The 25975-nt window shown below is 38.2% G+C and overlaps 1 protein-coding gene across 3 annotated transcripts in view; it reads left to right on the forward strand.

Moving 5' to 3' along the window:
• PLCB1 (phospholipase C beta 1) overlaps positions 1-25975 on the forward strand; it is a 373777-nt gene that overhangs the window by 234139 nt on the left and 113663 nt on the right. For all 3 annotated transcript variants that reach the window (XM_042884248.1, XM_042884267.1, XM_042884258.1), the window contains 3 exons: positions 1255-1355; positions 2749-2915; positions 22972-23118. In XM_042884248.1, the coding sequence (XP_042740182.1) occupies positions 1255-1355; positions 2749-2915; positions 22972-23118 (415 nt within the window). The remainder of the gene's footprint in view (positions 1-1254; positions 1356-2748; positions 2916-22971; positions 23119-25975) is intronic.

Raw genomic sequence — 25975 nt, forward strand, 5'->3', positions numbered from 1 at the left:
CTACACAAGTCGGCTCAACATCATTTATAAGCAAACAGCTTTGTGTTCAAATTAAAATTTTCTTCCTCTGGTCCATTGGATTCAGGCATTATTTTGGAGCCATGGAGAGGTTCACGTGCTTCCAGAGATGACATTTCATAGCTTCTGATGAAGTTCACTTGCATGGAAGAAATTCAGAATCAGATTTTCTGTATGTGCATTCCACAATTTTTGTGGTTCTGTTTCTCTTATTTCCTTATGAGATTTTCTCTCCGTGAAATACAGACTGCTGTGCAATTTTCCTCTCAGTGCACTGATGCAAAGGCAGAAGCTGGTGGGCACATCATTATTGTTCTGCACCGAGAGAGCTGATCGGATTGCACCTTCCCTGGAGTCTTCCTTTTTTTTCCCAACCTCTCCAAAAAAGCACTCCATGCTGTCTCCTGCAATAAGTGTTGGGCTTTAAGTCAGCACATGCAAGGAAGAGGAGAACTTTTGAGTTTGCAAAGGACTGTTTTCCTTATCCTTTTCAAAAATCCTCTCCTTGAGAAACAGTTCTGTTTTTTCAGAGAAAAGTCATCAGGCATAATGAGATGATGAAAATACCATCTAGAAGCAAGACTGAATGTAAATTGTCCTTAACTTTAGAAAAGGTGAAAGTGCTGGTATCTCTTTTAAAGCATTTCTGTCAATTTCTATAAAAGCAATGTGATTGCCTAATCAGTGCCCTCAGTGATTAGGGCAAAGAGGTATGGAAAAGCTACAGTGCGTGAGGACATTTCAGTAGTATCTTGAACGTGTATCTTCAGGAAGGAAAAGGAAACATTTCTGTTGCGACCAGAGATCAAGATTGTCAATTATGACTCAGTGGCCCAGTTTGTTTCCTGGTTCTGTAAAAGCTTTGGGAAAACAAGTACAGTGTACTGCCATTTTCCTCACCTAAGTACATTGGGCAGCTCACTGGCTTCATTGGGATTTTGCTGTCTATAGATAACACAGTTATACTGGGAGATGTTTCTTTCCTCTTCATAGGTGTTCCAAGAAAGAAAGAACTTTGCATTATGGAAAGAAGATGGATAATTTACTTCTAATTGTTTTTTAAACGTACTTCTTAACCTGCTCTGTTTTTCACAGGAATTTCTTATTATGTAAAACTTGCACTCCTCTAAGTTGCAGGAATGATATAGGAAGAAGAGCAGTAGCAAGTGATCTATTTACAAAAAAATATATTAAAATGTCATTTCATTCTTTCACTATTTTTTTTCCATTTCACAGAATGATTCAATCCCTCAAGATGACTTCACACCCGATGTGTACAGAGTGTTCTTAAACAACCTCTGCCCTCGACCTGAAATCGACCACATCTTTTCTGAGTTGTAAGAAAAGACACTCATTTATTTATTTTTTCCCCTTCGCTGATTTTCTGGGATAGGGGTGGTAGTGAAGTAGGTTATTTAGTCTATAGCACCATGCATTGACTACCAAGAACAGATTTCAGTGTCAAGTAAGAATAGTGTTTAACCTAGGATCAAAGTTTCCTCTTGTCCCAAGTTTTTGCCTCCATTTCTAATTGCCAGAATTGACTTGTTAGATGCTATGCGAGCTTAACTGCCAGGTCTCATTTTGTAGTTTGGATGAAGACAGTTTAGGCTTCAGTGAAAATAAAGGAAGAGTAATAAGCAATAAAAAGATGTAATAGGCATGAGAATATGTTTAACCACTCCCAAAAGCTTAATTAGGAGTAGGAGAAAAAGCAGTAACTTTTAGGATTTGTACAACTGGAACTGCTGCCATGAAATTAAATTATCAGCCATCTACAACTGAGTACATGCATTCAGTTACAAGCTATAAAGCTCATGTTGAATTATTCTGTTTCTGGCCCTTAGAGCAAGTCATTGTGCTTCACAGTTTTAGCAGAGCCTGATCAGTGGAATCAGAACATGAAGCAATATGAAAATAATTTCTGAAATACGTTGCAAGACCACCAGAACAATTACTGTATCTTTGCAACATGTGTTCTCTTACACCTCCCTGTGCTTATTTTCTCCAAGGCTGAGGTATTAGAAGAACTCAGCCATGACCTAATTTGCTTCCATTGACTTTCCATTGCTTTCTTGCAGAGCAGAACTAGGCCAGTCCCAAGTGCTGTGGAAAATCCTAAGCAGCTGGCAATGTGCCTTCATAGATTTGCATCTGGGTACAAATTGTACCAAAATTCTACTGTTTTTACTAACTCTAAATAGACATCTTTTCACTTACTTTGCAGAGTGCTTAGGGTTTTTTTGTTTTTGGTTTTTTTTTTTTCTTTTTTGCAGGTTTATAAAACAAGCAAATACCAGAATAATTAAGATAATTAAGTCAGGGCTGCTGTCTTTTAGCAGTAAAACCAAATAGGTAGGCCAGGAGTTGCAATGGAGTGTTTGCGGCAAGCTCAGGACTGAATTCCAGATCATCTCTTTTACATTCTCAGATTGCTTTGTTCCAGGAATTCAGAGGAATGAAAAGCTTTTAGCATTGCTCTAATTCTTGCCACTGATGTCAATAATGCTGAATGCTTTTAAAAATCTTGCTCCTAGATGTTTAATGAAGAATGTTTGTCATTAAATGCTGGCAAGGTAAACTAGTCTGGAGACCCAGTGGAACATCAATTTTTTCTATTGTATGATTGTTTGAATTTTGTTTCAGTTTCCCTGGGAAATTATAAAACATTGAACAAGACTTCAAGGAATCATATTTTAATTGCCTTGCTTTTGCTTTAATTTTCTCTAGTGGTGCCAAGAGTAAACCATACCTTACTGTTGATCAGATGATGGAATTTATAAATCTTAAGCAACGTGATCCACGATTAAATGAAATCCTTTATCCACCATTAAAACAGGAACAAGTTCAACAACTGATTGAGAAATATGAACCCAACAGTAACCTAGCGAAGAAAGGTCAGTGGTTTATCTTTTCTCACCATGCCCAGTTTCTGATTTGAAACTGTGAATCAGTTATAATGCAGTACATACTAGAGCAAAATTTGGTTCAGAATCCAACTGCGTTTCCAACTATCTGCTGTTGAATCACACAGGCCTGTGAGACATTGTGTGGTTAGTTTTTACATGTATTTAGTTGGAATCAATTTAGAGAGGATGATCTGGTTTTGGTATTTATTTTTCTGTATGTGTAATTCTTCTAACCAGTTGCTTTGGTATGCAGACTTCCGCAGAAACCATACTCTCACAATGGCCAAAATGTGAATTTTACAAAAGCAATTGCAATTGATAACAACAAAACTAAGATGATGATGATTCCATCCTCTATTTTCCTATAAAGTGTGCCATAATCACAGAAAATGCCCCTTTGAAAATCTCAGGTGCTGTCTAGGGTGCAACTAGGACTATTGCCAAATAGAGTGAAAGAACTTCTGTGTACATCTCAGCAGATTTTTGTTAGAAGTGTAATAATAGCATTGAATTTGTGTCTGCATCCTATTTTATTCCAATCCACATGTCCTGATGGTTACCCCAGCTTCTAATATATTAATAATGTAGAAATTCTCGGGGTGTGGGAATATCCTGAAAAGCAGATCTGTATAAAAATATTGCTTTGATTCAAAGATCTTAGACCCATCCTTACTAGCTGCTAAGCATTCTCCTTTGAAGAACCAGGGTCAAAACAGCATAAAAGAGATGAAGTCTTTGAATCTTCAGTTAAATAAAACTGATAAGGCAGGATCCTGTCAGTAGCTTTTTATAAATAGAATTTTTTCTTTTACTGTTAGAATGTTGGCTGCAGCTTCTGGCCCAAAGTAATTATGTGAAGGCTGTTAGGTCTGTAGTAGAGTCCATAGTTACAATTACAGAATTAGTCAAAGTAATACAGCCTCTTTATAGTTCAAGCTTCTTCAAGTGCTGCATCTGGTTCTACCTGTTTTATTCCCAGGCTGGGATCCCTGTATTGCCCAGTCTGTGCTTCTCTGCAGTACAGATTCAAACAGCTGAGAGAGGCCACTGCTTCTCTTGTACCTTGAGTGCTTTTGCAGCTCTCTCAGTCCCCTGTGCAGTTAGCAGATTGGCTGTTAGGCTAGCATGGAAACAAACGTGCAATAGAAATAGAATATGGTGTTTAATATACAGAGCAGGAGGCAATTCAGCTGATGTCTAAATTTGTGTGAGTCTTTTGTACACTGCAGTTTATTTCACCTCCCCAAACCACCTGGAAGAGGGCCCTGACAGCATCTCTCAGGTAGCAGAGCAGATTTCAGCTGTCCCTGCTGCAAGTTTTATGTGGCTGCCTGTAGTCAACCTAAGGGTCTTGATACAATCATCAACATTGTCTGAAAGCAAAGCACTTGTAATTTTTCTCATAAGGCTTCTTATTTCTGTAGTCCACATAATTTTGGTGATTTGATGGAGAGCTAACTCCTGTTTCTTTGTCATGCTTACACAACCCTGTCTTTCAATGCCAGTGAGAATACTGGCACGGGATGAAAACGCTGTGACTTCTGTGTCTTCTGTGCAAATACTAGAATATTGCTCTGTGCTTATCTTATTTCACATCAGCTGCAAGGAAATCTGTATATAAAAAATTATTCTTATTACCCAAATATTGGCACTTCATATAAGGCAAATTAAAGATTTACAAGAAGAAAGTGTGCTAACAACTCCTAAGTCACAGTGAAACCTCCTTCTGACTAGCAATAAGGAGGGAGCAGGAAACAAACCTCATAAAGAAGTGTGTTAGGATAATATTTGCCAGCACCCTCTAAGTAGGATTTTGTGGGACTTTTACAGTTTACCCTAATTCATGTTGGTACACACACTTGGTGCACTTACTCTTCTACAGGTGCCTCCCTCCTGGTATACGATTTATATTGTTCTTTCAGAATCAGTTCTCTCAGAAAAGCCTGAATTTATAAAGGGAAAGTCAAGTCAGGGAGTCTATTTATTTTGTATTTATTTTGTCTTCAAACTCATGCAGCGATGTCCAGCAAACTCACACAAGGCTGGCACAACCTGTCATCCACCTCAGTATTGCAAATACCACCTTTTTCTCTGCATCCTGCTGTCAGCTGAGTTGCGGCAACTGGGACGTTCTGCTAATAATGCCCCAGTGCAGATCTTGAGCACATTGTCTTAAAATTAAAGGAAATGGCTAATCGGGAGCAGCATGGGGACATACTATTTTCAATACTTTAGGTCTGAGTTGGGAATGTAGTTCACTGTATATGAAATGAATTGTAGGTATATACTCAATCCTACACTTGGTGTGTGGAATAATTGCCAACAAATACTGCATGCCTGTAAAATGTCACCAAAATATAACTGCATATTGAAAATAATGTTAAAACCTTATACCGTGTTTTGTGAAAAGAATTGTTACTTAAGCTTTCTGCTGTCATGAACGTCTGTTCAAAGGCTGAATTGCAGATATTGGAGACTGAAGCGATACACTTCAGAGATGCATTCCCTGCCATTAAATCTATACTGACTTGGACCATTGAGGAGTGATGTTATTTTCTACTGACTTGAATGTAGCCAAACTACAGTCAGGTGTGGCTCAGTACCATGCACCCATGACCTTGTTAGCCTCAACTTCCCACCTCTGCTGCTCAGATATTGTATTATATTTTGTACTGTATTACATAAGTGCCCTTATTTGCTGGGGCCAAGGTCAGTGGAGAGGTAGGGGTGGAAGCAAGATGTTTGGAATAGCCCCAGTACAGTCACTTAAAATAATCAGCATGGGTAGAAACCTTAGAGTACTGGAATAAGCAGCAAAAATTTGTAAGAAGACAGCAGAAACCTTCATCCAGCATAGTTCTCTCTTAAAGCAAAACCCAGCAGCTCTATGAACAGAAAGGAACTTGGGGTAATTTCCACATAATCCACTGCTTTACCAAGGGCATTTACCAATTGTTCCTGATAAATCTGCTGGCCTTCTATGATAGAGTGACAGCACTGTTGGACAGTGGAAGGGCAACTGATGTCATCTATCTGGACTTCTACAGGATGTTGGCTTTGCACCACATTCTTATCTTGCAGTTGGAAAGATACAGATTTTAACTGTGTCTATAAACTAAAAGAGAGGAGATCTAGGTTAGACGTTAGGAGGAAATACTCAGAGGCTGATGAGGCACTGATGCTGGCCCATCGAAGTTTTGGATGGTCCATCCCTGGAGGCAAACAAGGCCATGTTGGATGGGGCTCTAGGCAGACTGGTCTGGTGGCAATGCCCACTGAAGGGAGGTTGGAACTGGATGGTCTTTTAGTCCCCTTCCTACCCATGCCATTCCATGATTGTAAGAGGTCCCAACTAACTAGCCCCTCTGGACAAATGTGGTATACCAGGAAGCAAAGAACAGCGTGGGAAAGATGCGGCAAGGCACGCAAGCAGAGGTAATGGTGTGACAGAATTACATGATAAGCAACAGCGTGGGGAACCAAGTTATGGGTGGCCAGAGGATGATTTCATCACTGTAGTACCAGACCAATGCAATTAAATAATAGGAGCAGGGAATAGCACGTTTTGAAGAGTTTGGGTTCGAGAAGCAGCCCAGAATTTCTGACATTACAGTATATGTATTTGTTCTTTCCTAGCAATGAAAAACAACTCCATAAAAATAAATCACAGATAAGGTCCAGAACAGAGGAAAATAGCTGTAATTTAAACCATGTCTTGTGAGTAATGAATGATTTAAAGTACTTTGTGGTACCAGGGACTGTAAAGGCTTGTTTGCAAACATTGGGTGATATAAATTGCCAGCCTTCACTCCAGTTAAATCCTTTTTCTTCAGTTTGTTCTAGAGTTTGCACCTTCACACTTGCTCAGCGTGTGTGTTTGTGTGCCCGTGCCTGCTGACAGGTATATTGTTTTGCTTTCGTAAGCTGCCTTTCTGACCAACTCTGCTCCTTATCTCATTTCTGATTAACTCTTTATTAGAACATCAGGCACTTAGTAACATGCACATAGTGGTGAAGGTCTGACCACTTTCACTTTAATTTCTATAGTATTTCTACATTTATTTATTTAAACAACCAATCCTGTGTTCAGACGTCCCACTGAAATAAAGGAATTAATGTTCAGCATTTTTATGCAATAAGGCACGTATATTTGTTGGGCTCTCACTTTGTACGCTTTCTGTATCACCACCGGAGAAAATACCTTTTACAAAAGGCTTAAACAAGTGTAGTGACAAATATCCTTGCTTTTCAGGTATTTAGGGCCACAAGACCTAGATTTCTAATTGCCTTTTACAAAGATATACAAAGTATATATTGCTACATATTGTCTCTTTCTTTTTTTTTCCTGTGTGCAGTATCGTACACATCAAGTTGCGAACATGAAATGAATAGCTTCAGTTCTCAGGGAATTAAAGTATTTGCTGAAAGCATGTATGCTGTGGGACTAAGATTTCATGTTTGCAATACACAGAACATCCTGGCCTCAGTGAAATAAATCCTTTAAGCATATGCTTAAGTTTATGGGTGGTGTGGGAAGAAGGGATAGTTATACAAAATCTCTTATGCTCCATTTCTTAGAACATCGTATTAATTCTTTATTGAATCTTAATTGCTGTAATTACTTCTATTTCTTTCATAGCAAGTTAAATGAATTTCTAATGAATGGTCATACTGAATCTCAACTTTCACATCAAGCGAGTGTAAAACACTTGGCATCTAATCATTCTCCATTTTCTAATCACTGTTACAGCTCTTTTTCTGTACATGTTGCAGCTATATTGTGAAGTATTTTGAACATGGTAAGCAAGAACATATCTTATATTTTATACTGCTGAAACATGGCTTCTTAGGTACCTGGTAAAATCAAATGCCTACGAGCTTACTGGATGAGGGCCTTAAGTTGCATAGTTTTGATTAAATAGGCTGCTTGTGCTTCTGCATGCCACTTATATTTGTAATATTGTATATGGAACGTGATTGAGCTTTTGAAACATCAGCACATACATGGGCTTGACATCTACATAAGTTAAGCATAAGAAGTGGTATTTTAGTGTGGTTGCAGCAAGCTGTTGTGATTAATGTTTTGTTCTGTACAGTGAAGGAGATTATTGTACAATGTATAGCATGTTTCCTTATCAGGTGGAGGCAGAAAGAAGTTCCTGGTACTGCTTAGCAGTCTTGCTGTCAGCAAAAACATGCTTTTAGGCTTGGTTAAGTAGCATTTTGTAATTTGGCATTTTCAGGTTACAGTGCATTTTCTTTGGGTAGATGGCATAACTAAAAGAATGGTTTCCTTTTCAAATTACCGTGCAGATAAAGGTATTAATAAATCAGCTGCAAGTTTGTTGACTGAGAATTTCCTTATTGCTTTTACTTTCAAGAAGGCTTGATTAGAAATACGTTTTTTCAGGATCTTACTACATTATGGGTAGGAGAAGGCACATCGATGTTGAATTTCAGGTATCTCTGCTTGTAGTGCCTCAGCTCTCGGGAGTGATGGCCCTTGATTGTAAACTCTAAGCATACAAGACTAAGAGTGATGAATACAAGAAAAATAATTACTGGTGAATAGAGTAATGAAAAAGCTGAAGTCATTCCAGAGCAATAAGATATGCTACCAGCCATCCTACTTGGTGGAAGCAAAGAAAAAAAAAGGTTATTAATAGCTATTATTTTAGAGTGTTTTTAGTGGGAAAGATTGTCTTGACTGTAGTATAAGCTTTAAAATGGTCTGAAGGGGCTTTGGAGATTTTCCTGACCAATGGGTCTCTACATGGCTTGTACTTATTAGGGGCATTTTTGAGATAAGTAGATGTTTTGTCTTAAATATGAGTTTGTTTAAATTCTATTTTTGCCTGTTTTATTTTAAAGTGCTAGACCTTTAGATCTGCAGAAGAAAAGGCCTTTAGATTTTCCATACTGCTCCTATTCATACATCTTGCATGTCCGTTTTATTTAGGCATGTATTTAGAAAGATTCTAGGGCAGCTGGTTTTTTGACTTCCTTTGAATTTCAGTATTAATTCTGTTTTCTAGTGCGTATTTACTGACAGTTGTGCTGTTGTTTCTTTTTTTCTTAGATAATGAAGTAAATTAAGCAATTAACATTAGATTAAGATGCATTTAATTTTATGCAGCATTTACTACATGTGCTTTTCTGCCTTAAAAACAGGCAATATTTGCTTCAGGACAAATGTGTTTTTCCTTCCTTAAATATGAATACATTTTAAGCATTTTGGTCCCACTACATTAAATTCACCTTTTAGTAACTGCTTTAACTGCTTAAGAATAATTACACATTGGAGTTCTTTCAGTGGCAGAAGGGGGTCATTCCCTAGGCAACAGATTGTAATGTCAAAAACAAGTACTGTGCAATTGTGGCTGCACTTCTAAGACATCCTTCATAATATTTAAAGCATAAATTCTGATGTATAAACCATTCTGTCAAATGGTGGAGCTTGCTGGCACTGAAGCATTTGCAGAAAGTGTTCCAAACCCTTCAGCCTTCTCACTGCAACACTGGATATTAAGAGTATTTATCAAAAAGCCCATTAACTTTGGGATTTATAGTGCTTTCCAGCATTCCAGTTTTCAAGAGGATTGCTCTCAGCATTGTTTCTCATTTTTAAATGGCAACAAAACAATAGATCCCAATCGCCAATTATTACTGTTTCAAAAGTGTAAGCCACACAAAGTCATAGCCTATTGCATGTTGTCACCACACAGAAGTCGTAGCCCATCCCACGTTCACTACAAGTGCCATTACATAGCTTGCTAGAAAGCCCTTTAACATTATTTTTAAGTATAAATATAATATAAATAAATCTATATACATATATGCAGCAGCTGTTGTTGTGAATGATGCATCACCAAAAATAAGTTCATGGAAATTATGAAAATAAGTAAAATAGGTAAATTTTGTAAATACGTAAAATATCCTCCTATCCTGTATTGTGCTTCCTTTTTAGTTTTTGTTTGTTTGTTTTTTGAGTTATTAGTGAAGTTGTAGAAGTAATATCTTGCAATTATCTGGAAGATTGCTTTTCAAATGAAAATATGTTTTAGAATGTTAAATCCTTAATTATGATATCCTGTAACCCTCTTTTTTGCATCCACTTTACAAGTAAAGTGCTTTATCTTCCTAACTGGAGTGTAGCAACTTTATAACATGAAATTAAACAGTGATACGAGCTAGTAATAATGGATTTTGCAACAGTGAACAATAACACAGCCGTATTTGGCTTAGTAAGAAGTGCTAAAGTTTTTACCTTCTCTTCTTCGTTTGCGTTCTAAAAGTGTAGGACCTGCTGTGGTTCTGAGATGTAGCTGCTTATGCATAGAGTTATTTTTTGCTATTGCCCTGGAATTAATGATAGCATTCATAAAAAAATAGGTTTAGGATTCTAGGGAGGGGGCGTCTCCTAATCTTCTGTATGTGCTGTGGATACTTTGAAAGAAAAATAAGCTTTGCAGAAATGCATTTTGGGACTAATATCTGGTACCAGGAATAGCTGCACTGATGTCAGTAAAACTGTGACAAATGTCAAATGGACAGACATATTGTGGAATTTGTATCTTCAGCACTGCAGAGCATAAATTAGTCATGATAATGTATGTTCAGCAGTTTGAGCACACCGGTGTCAGTACGTGAGCTAACCATAGTTACTTCTGGTTCACGTCCAGGGGATGGGCCCCAAAATGAAGCCTACAGGCAGTCCCCTACATCCTAATACTGAAAATGGTTCAAAGAACCTGGAGTGGCAAGACCATGAAGCCAACATAAGAGTAGGTTTTGGACTATGCTTGGGGCTGCATCATTCCCTTCATCTGAAGCTTTTACTCAGGGATGGGAAAAGAGAATCTTACATCAGTACTGCTTTGCAGGGGGTCTGAAGAAATGTTTTTCTACTGCTGTTGCCTGTCTGCATTGTGCTGGAGTCAGCCTCGGACTATCAGAGCCCATAAATAGAAATTTCACTCTGAAAGTTAAACAGCGTTTTTTTTTTTTCTTGTTGCTGTGCCATTGCCTCTTTTATGGAACACAAGGAGGTATTCAGTCTTAACATTAAGGATTTATGATTTGAAGATGAATATCAGATAAAGTTTACTTCTGAAAAAATAAAACAGCATAGACTTGAGTGCTAAAGGAAACAAGCACAGATAAACTTTGAATAAACATTTTGGGTCTTGGCTCTTCATTGTGATGGCTACTAAGGCAGTGCTTTGCAGCTGGAAAGGGCCTATGAGGACAAATGGAATACAAACTGCTGTGATCCAGTTGGTGAAATGTAGAACTGGTGACAGAATAGCACAGTTTTCTTGGCTCTGCCACAAACAAGCTCAGTGACATTTGCCCATTCTCTTTCATGTGCCATTTTTGTTTTTTTTTTTTTTTTTTGCCTCATCCTTTTGTTGACTTGGATAATTTGAGAGTTTTTTCTTTGAGAAGCTAGCAACAATTCCCTGAGTTTTTCTGTATGGTTGGTAGCTATCTATCAGGGCTGTTAACATAGTTGGAGTGTGTGCTACTATAATTCAACAACCATACGAGGAAGTTTCCCTTGTAACCTCAGATGTAATCATCTCCTATAACAATATTCTTTAGCTGGAATATGACTGTTGCCCATAAATACATCAGGGTAACACTGGGGAAGCAGAAAGAAGTGGTAAGCTAAGACAATGTTGGCAAAAGAACACAGAGGTATCAAGTGGCCTTGAATAAATTTGAGCTGGAAATTAGGAGAAGTTTCCTAACATTATGGTTCTGGCACAGACTATCAGAGGTAGTAATGAGAACAGGAAAAAAAAAAAAAAATAGTAACAACAACAAGAAACACAAGAGCTCAGTTTGTTCACGAAAGGGATTGTATAAAGCAATAAAGCAATTAATGCAATGCCTGCAACTGCAGGACTGAGTTTAAGGAACAGACAAGGAAGTCCTTTGTAAGGAGCTGAAGTCTTTTTTTTTTTTTTTTAGTTTACGTGAACTGGCTTTGTACAACCATGCCTTTATTCTTTCCCATTTCTTTTTAATATTAAATCTTTTCTACAACTGGAGGAGTTTCTGGAACTAAAAATAGTAACTGTTATGCAGGCTTTTCCAAGCATATTTTCACACCTATAGAATGCTCACACTCTTCTCTCTTCCCATTATGCTGCAGAACAGCCTCTTTGGCAAGTGCAGCAATAGCTTATGTAGAGAAGTGTCACTTAAGAGAAAAAAGATCTGTAGATTTAGATGTCTTTTAATGTAACTTAGCAATTGGAAGTAAGCCACCATTTGAAGTTATTACATCTCACCAGATCACTACAAGGCATTCTGCAGATCATATTTTCCAGAGGTCTGGGAAGGCAGTGATGTGTTCCAGTAGTTGCCTTCATTCGGATTGTGAGGAATAACTGTAGTATTTCTGGATTAATGGTTGTCTTGTCTATTTTTTTTTCATGATTCATTTAGTTCCCTGACTATCAAAGAAATCTGCCATGTTGTAATGTGCTTATTCCACTGCTAGAACAAGTATGAAAGTGTTTTTGTAGTGTTTTTAGATGTTTAGTTGGATCTAAACTATCTACTTTCCCATAGCATGTAAAACATACCCTGTCAGAAATTATTTCTTACTGCATCTGGGCTGAAAAGCAGAAGAGAACATACTTCTATCCATAAAACCCTGTAACCTCATAGGCTTTCTGTCCATAGTCATTATTTTAGATGATTGCAGTTTGAGGCTTAAACTGCTCAGAAATAGCCAAGCTTAAGATTTCTGTTGGGATACTGAGATGTATCTCACTGTGTTCTGATAGATTTAGATGTAAAATTTCCAACTTAGAGATAATGTCGATCATCATGTCAGTCTTGAGACTGAGGAGAGCATGTTTGCTTATCTCTACCACAGTGGATTTTCCCACGTTCCTTAAAATTAGGAGATCTTCAGATACATATGATACATGTGTGCTAATACTTCAGAAATTATTTTAGTTTAAGGAAAGAGCTGTCTGTGACTGAGTGTAAAACAATGTAGCCAAGCTGAGCGTGGATTAAAGCAAAGACTAATGCATTATTACAGCTTTGTAAACATAGTCTTAGGAGTTTGTTTAGAAGTTAGATACATAACTGGAGTCTGTGGTTGAGCGTATCAGTAAGGTAAGTAACAAGTAAGAATGTCCACAGAACACTCAAAAGAGATGAGAACCAAGGAGAAATTTTGATGCTATATATACAGGGATCTGATTAAATGTGTATAGTGAAAGAGCTGTAATAAAAAAGTGCTTGAATCACAGTGTTGGACATTTGAGAGCTTATTAGCCATCAAATTTTATATATGTGTATGTACATTGTTTTCTAGTAATAAAACACTGCTTTACAGTATGGCAATTTCCAACTTTACTTCTCTACGCATCACCTCTGCTTACCAGCGTATCAGAGCAGTGTCCATGCTTTTATACAGCAGAGGTTTTTAAAGCTGCTATGAGAGTTTAGAGAATCAATATCCATTAAAAGAAATGTTTTCTACATTCAAATTTTGAGGAAGAAAAAATGTTATTAAGATCTTGAAAGAGTAGTCAAAATCTCCCCTGCTTATATGTGTTGCTGCTTTCTAGCACTACTAGTGCCAAACACGTACATTTCATAGACTGTAGTCCCCTGCCTTACAACTCTTCTTTTGTGGGTATTTGAAGTGAGCTAAAAACAACCTTTGACTTATAATAAAATAACATAGAGGTAGCGTGCTTAATATTGCAAGATCACTTTAAGGTTTAGTAAAATTGATTGTTCATACCAGCAGACACAAGTGAGATTTGGAAACTTCTCTTTTTTTCACATGAAACTCTATCTTCCTTTCTCTGTGGAGATATCTGCATCCTTGGAATGCTTCCAAGTTTTTATTCTGGTTGAAAAGAACTCTTATAATAAAAAATTCGGGGTTTGCTATTTGGGATGGCTTGTCTGAAAGCCTATAGGAAATATTTAACTTTTAGGAAATACTTCAGCTTGGAGAAGGCTCCGGGGAGACCTCATTTTGGCCTTCCAGTACTTGAAGGGAGCATATAAACAGGAGGGGGTATGGCTGTTTACGAGGATGGATAGTGATAGGACAAAGGGGAATGGTTTTAAACTAAGACAGGAGGTTTAGATTAGATGTTAGGAGGAAGTTTTTCACTCAGGGTGGTGACGCACTGAACAGGCTGCCCAAGGAAGCTGTGGATGCCCCATTCCTGGAGGCATTCAAGGCCAGGCTGGATGTGGCTCTGGGCAGCCTGGTCTGGTGGCTGGTGACCCTGCACGTAGCAGGGGGGTTGAAACCAGATGATCATTGTGGTTCTTTCCAACTCAAGCCATTCTGTGATTCTATAATTTTCTCTCTAGAGCAAACTAAGAATCTTGAGCTCCTCTAAAACTCACTCCAAGAATCTGACTTCCCTTTAGCAGCATTTCATTGCAAAAAATATCAAATTGTATCCAGTGTTAGTTTCCTGTGTGCATTTGTACAGATGATTAAGTAGATGTGATAACTTCATTTGAATGACAAACCTTTCTGATTCAAACATTTAATTCTGCTTTACTTGCTTGATGATCCTTACTCTGCAAAATATTTTACATCTCACTGTCCTTGCACATGTGATACTTCTACATGGATTCACTGATACTGAGCAAACTTTTTTATGTACACTACTTAAGCACAGCGTGTTTTCCAGCCAGCATTTTCTCTCTCTGACTGCTTTTCATTCAGTAAACATTTATTTTGGGTATTGTATATGAGATGCAATTTTCTATTTATATTCCACTTTCCCTGTGTCCTACCACAGTATCCCCATTGAAAGAGCAATGAGTCTTGGTCTCTTCCTTTTTTATTGGATTTTCTGTTGTTGGGTGTTTGGTTCTTTTTTTTCTCAAGAACACATTGCCAAAGAAAGCTTGTTTTGTTTTCTGGCAAAGCATTATGTGCATTGAGTCTGTAGGAATTGTGTCTGTAGGATAAGCATCTTTATGGATATATATGTTGATACATTTGATGCCGTGCATGTTTACCTCTCAATCGCCTTTTTTTTTTTCTTCCCAACTATTATTTTTGGATGCTGCTGCAAATAAATACATTTCTATACTCTCTATCTTCTCTGCTTTTCAGGATGATGGATTTCTAGGCATGTTCAGCTCTGCATTTTGAATTGTTGGTTTTCTAGAATTATTAACTACCATTTTGCATGTTCTGGTTTGATTTCTTTCCCACTTACCTGGTTCGTTACAGCTTTATCATCTTGTTTAGATATCAGCTCCCAGAAAACTGTCAGTTCTTTAAACATTTTGATATTAATTCTACTTTTTCACATTATAAAAGTCTGTATGAAGCTAGACCTACTGCCAGTCAGAGTGGCAGACTCTGAACTTCTTTCAAGCAGTTCAGCTTTCAGATTCAAAGGGACTGTGATCTTCTAGCCTGACCCCAGTTTACTTCTGTCTGTTCTTTTTGCAGATTGTTTTTTTCCAATTAGGAATAATTTGAATTTAGAAACTCTATTAAATGCTTCACTAATATTCAGATACAGCAATTAAAATGTATTGCTCTTCCTCCCCTTACTTATTATTTGATAAAACTGTTTGACTAGTACTGTGAATATTTTGCCTTGCTGATCGCTGAGAAAATTGCTACCATGGAGGAGATATTGTCTTCCCCTGCTTGTTATGTATAAATGATGGTTGGCATGTAGATGCTTGGGAGTATCTGCAAATCTGAATCAGTGAACTGAAAGTCTTTTCTGTTCCAAGTGATATTTGTGAAGTAGAGTAGCATCGACTTTCCTAGGGTGCAGTAATAAAATCGTAGGGTTCAAGCATTTTCTGTCTGGGCTGACCTTGTACCATATTTTCTTGTTGTAATGACTTTGCAGTTAAGAGAGTGTTATTAGACAGCGGGCTCCTGTCCAGCCCTAGTTTACAAAGTTCTGTGCTGACTGAAATTCCAGTTACACCATAGCAATATTATAATAACATGTGTTTTTAATGCTGAGCGGGTTTCAAATCACTTCCAAAAGAGCAAATACTGCAAGTGTTATCAGAGTCACTATTGCACATTGTGTCCCACACTGTGAATTTTATGTGAGTTCATTCTTGCGAACTTCTCTGCTTGCACGCAGACCTAGGAGGCATATAGTAACTGAAGTGTGGCCAGTGGCAAGAGGTGCATTGAGGGCATGGGCACAAGAATTTCGAGCTGCAAAACGTAGAGCTGGTTTGTGCAATATAATTGAACATATTGTGCAGATCTCTCATAAGATTATAAAATACCTTTTGTCCCTGGTGGATTTTGATCTTTGAGTTGAGAGGACTTGCTCAGTTGTATGCATTTACCATGAATGTAATTAATTTTACAGATTGCATTGAAATGCAATGAGATGAAATGAAATGAGACTTGATTCCTCTGTTAGACAAAATGCCACAATAATTATCTGTTGCTGAGTAGGAGATATGAGATGTCAGTTAATTGGGTTTTTTTTTTCTTTTTTTATTTGTTTTCTATTTTACTTTAAGAAAATGTGGCAGAATTGAACCTTCTAATTTTGTTAGGACTGAGTTAAGAACAGAATAGACATAAACAAATGGAAGGTTCTATTAGATTTGCAGATATATGAAAAAAAATGTTAAAGATCCATGCAGCTAAGCCTACTGACTCCTTACAAGGAAAGGGGCATTTTAATTGTCATACAAAGACATCCACATTCACAGTTGTGAAGGAACAAAGAAAGGTTGATTTTAAAATTGTGTGACTGAAGTGCAAACACAAATAAGAAAATATGTTGTATTTTCTCCTCTCTGTTGTGTCTCTCTTGCTATCCTGCGCTGTCACAAGAATTTACCCAAAGAACTGAAAGGATCCTGAGAACAGACCTGAGCTTGCTGCAGGTCAGGGGAAAATAAAGTAGCAATCAGGTAGCTGTGTGTACAGCTTGCCTTCTGAAATACGGGGGACCAGACAAAGTTTACATCAGTTGGGTTGAGAAGTTGGCAGGATTAGCTTTACTTTTACATTTCCTCCAGACAGACTGCTTCAGTACCGGGGTTTTATTCTGTGCTTCTGCAGAAGGCACTGACCCAGTAAAAAAGCTTCTAGGATGCTTTGAACCTCACATCTCTTTATCTTATGCTTGGGAGGGTGCTGGAGGTGTTGAGTGAGCAGGGCTTTGTTTACATTTTCTAGTTGCTGAGCTGGCAGGCTCCCAAGGATCCACAGGCATTTCCACATCCAGAACAGTATGCTGGTCATGCTGGCACACTGGAGTGGTTGGGTAAGCAGGAAATTTTCAAATTACCTGTCTCATTAAAACAAATATAGTTGTGTCAAAAGCAGTTGATGTTTTTGGCAATCCTGGAGACTGCATGAGAACAGTTTTACATGCAAATGTTAATTTCTAGGATGGCATGGGAAACCTCAAAATGTCCTACCCCTGCAAAAAAACTGTCACAGGCCCCTGATGTGAGGATCTCTAGTTCTTGTCAAAGAGGATTACAAAGAACCTTACAACAACACAGTAAGTCTTCAGATAGCGTCTTTGAAAAGCATGTTCTCAAAGTATGGCATATCCTATCAACCAGTTTAATTGGCAGGCTAGAACTCCAGTTTTCTGACAAATTTACAAGCACCATCTCCCAGGAATGGGAAGATACCAGGTCTCACGAGCTGCAGAAGAGAGCAGTTAGATTGGTACTTCAGTATTTTTAACATTAATCATAGAACAGAAGAAATTGATGGGTTGACTTCATTACCCCTATAGATTCTGTGCATTTCCACTATGTCCATCAAGAAAAATATGCCCTCTGCCTGAAGACAGCTTCCAAAAAAAAGTATTTGAAATGGCAGAAGTGAACTCTCTTGTCTTTTATGGCTGACAAATGTTGACCCCAGGGAAGCCTTGTTTCTTACAGGCAAAATGGCAGCTACATTTTCAAGTGTTTTTTCTTTAAGCTGCTGTCCATGAGCATTTACATCTTTGATCCTGTATAAAAGATCTAGAAAGTATGCAATCATGTAGTTGTAGCTGTTAATAAAGTCTTGCGGAATACTCAGAGCTTTTCACTACTCTTGTCACTGTTTTGAAGCAATCAGATGGAGCCAGAGATGCAGAAAAAGATCAAGCTGCTGCACAAGCACTTCACGTTTCACTTAATGAAGCTGATCACAGCCGAGAAATTCAAGTGTCTGTTAGCAGCCATGTTAAATATATCATCCTTCGCTAAGAAATCACTTCTCTTTCCTACCAAAATTTCCTGAAAAAAATATCAAGTTTAGTTGACTTAACTTGACTGTGAATCTGGTGACTTTTCTCTGCATGGATTTCACAGCCGAGCATGTCGTCAGGAGCTATTCAAGATATGTTGTGGAATGTCTTGCTCACAGGCTGCTTCACGTTTTGTTGCAGTTGAAACACTGAGCGTGGGAGCATTCCTAAAGTCCCCTGAATGGGCTTCCTCTCCTTTTCTGTATTGGAGAATGAGGTTTGAAAACAGCTAGCAGGTCAATCACTGACAAATTTCATGCCAAGTGAATGGCATATGAAGTTCAGCTTCTAAACATTAAAAGTGAAGGGGAGAAGGGGACTGTAGAGGAAGGATGTTGTGGCATGTGCAACTGAAATGCAAGCAGCGTTTAAATCCACAACGCAGAAAAGAAAAGCAGGAATAACCCAGGACCCACACAGAGTAGGAGTCAAGGTCCTGTTCCTTCAGCAGCTTCCTTCTCATTTGGGGAAGAGGCTTTGAAGGGCATTAAAATTCTTAAATGTGAAGAGAGGGATGGAAAAACATTTTCAGAGCTTCCAGCACCTCTAGCTCTTTTATGTTATTGCTCAGATTCATTTCTATAGTTATGTAAAAGTTGACATAATTTATAGATGAGCGTTGAGGTATGTATGGAACTGCTGAGTCACAGCCTGAAGCACTGATTGAGCACCTGGGGAAAGGACCGGTCAGCCCTGGGAGCACAGGTGGAGGCAATTCAGCTGTGTGAGCAGAAGGGGTGGAGCCTGGCCGTGGGGCCCCCTGTGAGGGGAGCTGGGGCTGTTCCCTGCTGCTGATTGTGGCTGTTTCCAGAATGCTCTAGAAGGTTCCAAGACTGCAAGCGGCGCTTAGCGTTCAGCAATGCCTCCAGCGCCTCTGGGAAAGGAGGTTTAAGAAAGTGCAAAGTGCTGCAGGTCTGCAAAGAACTTGTTGAGAAAAGTGTGCAAAGGAGCCCTGTGAGCCCTGAGGGGAGGGCTGCAGCGTTGGGGCAGGCGCTGCCTGGCCACCCCCCCAGAGCCTCCACCAGAGAAGGTGGGTATCTTCCACCTGCAGGATGTTAGGCTGGAGCCATCTGCATTCCCCTTTTCCTGTGCCAGATGGGAGAGTGAGAGAGGATTCGGGAATGAAGCCAAGCTTGGGAAAAGAAGGTGGGGGGAAGGAGATTTAGTTTTCGCCTTTGCTTCTAACTATCCTGCTCCGGATTTAATTGCCTAACATGCTGTTAATCTCCCATAAGGTAAATCAGTTTTATCCGTGGCAGTAACTGGTGAGTTATCCCTTACCTTTGTTTTCGCTCACAAGCTTTAGCATCTTATTTTCACTCCCCTTTGACATCCTTTTGAGGAGGAGGATGAGGGAGAGGCCTGGCGGGCAGCCGGCAGCTGCCCAAGGCTAACGAATCTGAAGTAAAGCATGTGGTGACGAAGGGAAGCTTTGTGCATGTGGCAAATACATGGGTGTTTGTGTGTGATTTTTTCCTTAGAATGGTAATGTATTTAGCAGTAGGAGATCCAGTGGCACTGGGAGAAAAGGTGCTGAATGTATAAATCAAACACTACAGGAAAAAAGGAGTAATTTCTAAATTTCTGAATATTTTAATGAAGCATTACTGAGTGACTGTATTGCAAAACTCTAATTAATCAGATAAATTACAGAATTAACCTCATTTAGCTTCATTAAGAACTTGTGGGCCTGCTTCTCCAACTTTGTCCGTGTCCCTGGGGATGGCGTCATTTCCTTCTGTCATAGCAACTGCACCTCTCAGCTTGGTGTCTTCAGTGAACTTGAGGGTGTGCTCAGTTCCACTGTCTGCTGAAGGGGACAGTACTATGTCAGTACTAGTGATCTGCCTCTGTTCTGGTGTCATCAGGCCAAATTTAAAAGGCATCATTGAATGAAAAAATGGCAAGCCATTTAACTACAATTTTAAATACGTAAAGCACGCAAGTATTTAAAAGTTGCTTTGAAGGCCTAGCATTTAGATGATTGTAAGGCAATTTATATATGTGGTGAAAATAAGAAAAGTAGAGAAATGAGTCTGTCTTTTCCATGTGTCTTTTCCTATTGTGTGTCTTTACTTGCTTTCTATATCTAATCATACCATGAAATCTTTGTAATATGTATCTGAAGATAAAGGGTGACAGGTGTCATTGGAAGAAATGATTACAGATTATTTTTTCTTGGTAATGTCTGAGGTAAATGTGTAGTATGCCTACAAAAACAAAGAACAAATCATACCAATAAATTGAGGCTATTTCATTTCTGATTGCTTTCCACTGAGGATCATCCTTGCTGTAGTTGGCTTCAGAATATCATTGACATTGGTCACAAACAATCTACTCTTTAATATCCAGGATGCAAAGTCTCTCTGACATCTGCCGTCTCTGTTTCACAGTCAAATTCTCTCTGGTGCAATATCGGCTTTGATACTTGCAAATTGGATCACTTTATGAAATGCGTACTGCTTAATTATGACGTGGGAAATAACATTCTACCACCAGAAGCTCAGATAACTGTGCAGCTCAGAAAGTGTGCAATTATACTTGTGAATAGTTTTTACTGTGCTTTATATTATGAAAATGGAAACAGAGGCCCTCAGCCTTGCTTCCTTTTAATCCACAGGCACCCAAACAGACTTGAAGAGATTTTGCAGTCCTCACTTAATCCACAAGTTTACCTTGGTGTATTGTCCACTAATTAACCTTAGCTTCAGTTCTCTATTTGTAAAACAGTGATGGACTGCAAGAACACAAATTATTCAGGTGTACTCTTGAGTATTAACAGAGATCACTTTGAGATGTTTGAACATCACCTATAGGAGCTAACATGAGCTTCTATACAGTGAAAAGAAGCTTTTCTTTCTTGACGTGTTGTGATTATGATGCCACTGGGTTGGGTTTTTTGGAGGACTGATATGTACAAAAGCCACTGTGTTTCATTTCGGCCTGGAAAAGGAATGACAGAGCAACTTTAAGAATCTTGCTTTGACAAAAAGGAATATGTTCAAAACAACATAGAGATACTGAAGTTAACTCTCTTTGAGCTGTTTAGAACATCAGAAGTTGCATGTCACTGTAATGTAGCAGCCATCCCATTCAGATCTTACCCATTTTTTTTCTTCTGTAGGATGTTGCTTGCTTGGTGTGAAAATACACAATGTTTAAATCCCTGTGAACTTGGTGCAGTGCTTATGTTAAATGGATTTTAATTCAAGCAAACTCCATGATGGCAGTTGATACTGTTTGCACTCATAATGTCTCTCCGGTAGACTTATGCAGCAGATTGGTTGTTCATAAATAGTTGTTCCATTAAAAATCTCAGTGGAGGGATTTTTTTTTTTTCTGATTTTCTCTTTTTTTTTTTTTTTTTTTTCCTGGTAAACATTAAAGTACATAGATCTCTGTCTGTGGATGATTAATTTCTCTATAACAAACCAGCTGTGGAGCCTGGCAAGAGTGCACTGCGATTACAGTCTTAACATTGTGGGTGGACTTGATGTTTTTCTTTCCAACCAGTTGTTTCATACAGTTGTTGCCATGAAAATGAATGGTAATTGCATTGCTCTGTATTATGACAAGAAATGCAGTGATATGGATAGGTTCGTTTTAATGCTGCCATCTTAGGTTGTTATGAAAATTAACAGTTTGAACATAAGAATGTTGCATCTCTTCCTCTCTGATCAAGAGCCAAATCCCAATACAGATTCCAAGTAAAAGCTTTATGTACTATATTTGCATCATGTGATTATAAGCTTTACAAAAATGACTCCAGATTACCCATTGCTTTTCAGACATTAAAAAAATCTGAGGTTAAAAAAATCTGAGGTTTATCTGTTCTACAGATAAAAAAGAGTTGACATTGAAAGAGAGAGTAACATAACTGTGCTAGGAGTAGAACTGAACTGTTCCATTTTCAATGCCACAATCAATTGACTAAAGATTTTTTTTGGGTAGAGATACTATGCTCTACTGTTTTGGGGTAGAGGCAAGAGGTAAGAAATTGTCACTGTTGGAAGTTATCAGTCTTGTATCTTTGGAGAATCTCAAGGCAGCTACAGAAGTTCTATTTTACTATAGGAAGTAACTGAATTAACTGAAGCTAAAAAACTAAATCTGCATGTGAAATCCAAACAAAATTGCAGAAATATCAGGTAAAGAAAAATGTATCTGATTGGTTCAGTTTAATAATTATGTTATATTACGTTAATAATTAGAGACTACTGGATTTTTTTTTTTTTACTCTAAATATATAAATCAGCACTAACACTACAATAGTAGAAGATTTAAATAAAAAAGATTAGCTCCCAGTTGAAAAGTAGTTCATTTAGTTGGTTTACTTTGTTTTGCAGTTTAGTAGCCATCATACAACACACTGAGTCATATTCAAAAGTGATTGAAGTTACCCGGTTTCTTTTAGTGGTTCTGTTTGCTCATTTCTTGGTTTCTTCCATCAGGGATGATTTCTTTGCTTCCCAGGATACCTTCTTCCCTCATACACCGTGGTTTATTTTCTCTGTTCATGTAGCAGTTTGTAACTCTAATTTTCCTGTGCGTTTGATTGTCTCTGATTATGTAAGGATCTTTCTTTGGTACAGGTAAAGAGATGTGCGTAACTGATGTGACTGAAAATTAGATCAGTTTAAGAAGAAAAAAAATTAATAACTAGATAAAGACCAGTCTGTTGCATACACCATCGTGTATTTTTGCCACAATATCTGTATGTCATAAAATCTGTACTTGAAAGTAATGGCTGCTTTCCCTTTATCTGTTTCTCTCAGGGCAGATATCAGTGGATGGATTTATGCGATACCTGAGCGGAGAAGAAAACGGCGTTGTTCCACCTGAGAAACTGGATTTAAATGAAGATATGTCTCAACCACTGTCACACTATTTCATCAATTCCTCACACAACACCTACCTCACAGGTACATTATTTGAGAGATCTAATTTCTTCTCTTACAAGAATTCATAGTATATTTGTCTTGATACCATAAAGAATACCGAAAGTGACAGTGTAAGTGATGCAGTGCTTAGTCTTCAAGGAGGCAAGGGTAACACTTACAGTTTGTTTTTCTAACTGTTCCAACTCATACATCAAATATATCTTCATTAACTGATGAGCAACAGATGTGTTGTTTAGATAATGTCTGATGAAGGCTAATGAGGCTCCTGGAAAGTTTCCTTCTACTTAGATAGGATTCCAAGAATGGGTTCTTATTTAAGAAGGAGAGGCAATGTGCTTTCTGTGGCTACCAAGAATAGCCAAGCAGGTATGCAAGATCAATAGGAAATATCTCTGTAGCTAATGAATTTGCCTTAAACATTAAATCTCACAGTTTTGTGAGTTCAGTGAAATTTGCTTTGATTCAGAGATTGGAGAGGTCCCAACATGGCATGTAGCTTTCTCAGTCAGTTCATATCTGCAAGGATTGGAAATCTGGTCATTGACTGCATATCTAATGTCTGAGCTAAGATTTTTAGATACCATCAGTACCACTGATAGCCAGTACCATACTACAGATATTAAAGCTGATCAGGGCAGTAATGTCCTAAAAGTCCAGAAGTGTGGAAGCCAAAGAACAAAGAATTAAGGATAGAAACTTGCTATTAGTCCAATCCTTTCTAAATTTTTAATTGCAACATGGATGACCTAACATAGTTATTTTAGCAGAAAGTTCACCTTAGAATCATAAAATTCTATCAATTAGAACCCTGAAATTGTCCAAATTCCATTTGATTTTTATGTGAAAGTCGTCAAGTTGTCTCAAAATTGCATCTCAGATTTCTTCACCTGCATGTCCAACGAATTGCAGAAATTTCATTTGGAAGTATGATCCTCAGACTTAAATTAGCATAAAATTCCTGACTTAGTAAACTGGGGGATGTAAATCAGAATAAACCCAGGGGATGGAGAAACTAAGTTTGAATCTCCTTCAAATTCCAGTGAAGAGTGTGTATTTTCATATTTAGAAGAACACATACCCTTGCTTTTCAGTGGGTTCATTATGTTCAGTAAGCATGTTGCAGCTGGCTTACAGTGAGATTTATGATGAAATTTTTATCCATGTATTACAAAAACTGACAGCCTTAGATTTTGCATTGAGACTAGACCCAATACAGCAATAGACAATATGACATTTTCAATCTTCCAGAAAGGAGTTAATTCAGCTGAAATCTGTGAAATTAATGATGGCAAACCATTCTTTATCCCAAGATTTCAAAGGGCCAGCTGAAGTGCTTATGGCATTGGAAGTGAAGCTCCAGTAACACCCTCGCAGGAGCTGTGAAATAGCAACTAATCTTGTAATAATTATTAGAAAAATAAGAAAACCATTCCATCCAGCCTTACTTTATTATTTCTGTTCTTAATATTCTACCAATTATTTTCCCTTTGTTGTTTTTTTAAACCCAGAAAAATAATACACAAAGAGACAATATTATAACATAAAAAGAAACATGTGCACACTCTGAATTTATTTTTAATTACCAAGATCATTTTCCTAGCCTTTAGTAGAAACCCTTGGCAGTACATCAAGTCCTGATTATTTATTTAAAAGCGTCAATGCTTTCTTTTTCTTAGGGAAAGGTAATTTTTCAGGTGAAAACTCATTGATAAAGAAGTGATTTGCAGTGAACCTAGGCTAGATTAGAGGATTATCTTTTAGAAACTTTTTTTCCTGTCTCTCACTGGTGTCACATTTTTTTTATTTACTCCTCTGAACTCTCAAAGTGCAACTGCTTTTTTTTCTTTTTTCTCACCAGCCTTGCCTCAGGTTGTCACAGTGGGGAGTGAAGTTGCAGCATTTCTCTCAGCAGCACCCAAAGTCTAAGAGGAATTTATGATTATGTATTGTTGCTAACATTGTACACATTGGCTATGCAACTTGTTGCATATGTAACATGCTAAATATGAAAATCACAGGTCTATAACATATGTTTTTTCTTTGAAAAAGAAGAATAGCAGCAGTAGATAGTGGAGCTGTCGTGTCAGAGCACATAGCCAGCATGGGACTATGCCACTCACCCTGAGCATGGAATCATAGAATGATGGCCTAGGTTGAAAAGGACCATAATTATCATCTAGTTTCAACCCTCTGCTACGTACAGGGTCGCCAACCACTAGACATCTGCTTCCCTGCTTACAGTCTGGTACTTTCAGATATTTCTGTAAAGGGTCTTGTGAGAAACATGTTCTCTTCTCCTTTATTGATTCTATGGTCGCTCCTGTAGCATCCTCCAGCTTTTCTGTTCTTAGTGATTCCTCAGTCACAACTGCTGTCTATCATCTGCGGTCAGCCCTTCCCTAAAGCCTTCTTCACTTTAAAAGTCTCCAAAACACTATCTCTGCAGTTTCCAAGTTGACAGCAGCGTATGGAAAGGAAGAAATTATGGGCAGTACTCAATCTGAGCATGAGCTTGTTCTAAGAGCAATTTTTGACTGGCTGCTTCATGCCCCTCAAGCTGATCTGAGCTCAGGTGGTCAGCTGAGAAGATCAAGGTCTGTGTTATTTGCCAGCCCCACCAAGTCCTTCCTGGTGAAATAGAGGGTAAGAGAACTCAAGGGGTTGTTTCATTATTCCCCTTCGGAATATTATGAAAGCTTGTGCAACACTGAGCGAAAGAGCTGAGTTTTAGAGATGAGGTTGATTTGAACACGATGACTTTGCCTCAAAGGAGGGAAGCTGCAGACCTCCGTCTGCTTGCTGTGGCCTGTTCTGTGGAAGCAGCTTCCACAGCTACAGTGTTTTACTTCGGTCGTTAAATTAACTTAGCAGTTAACTT

This window comes from Lagopus leucura, unplaced genomic scaffold, assembly GCF_019238085.1.
Source record: "Lagopus leucura isolate 7727_CA_CO unplaced genomic scaffold, USGS_WTPT01 Super-Scaffold_73, whole genome shotgun sequence".
Classification (NCBI taxonomy): Eukaryota; Metazoa; Chordata; class Aves; order Galliformes; family Phasianidae; genus Lagopus; species Lagopus leucura.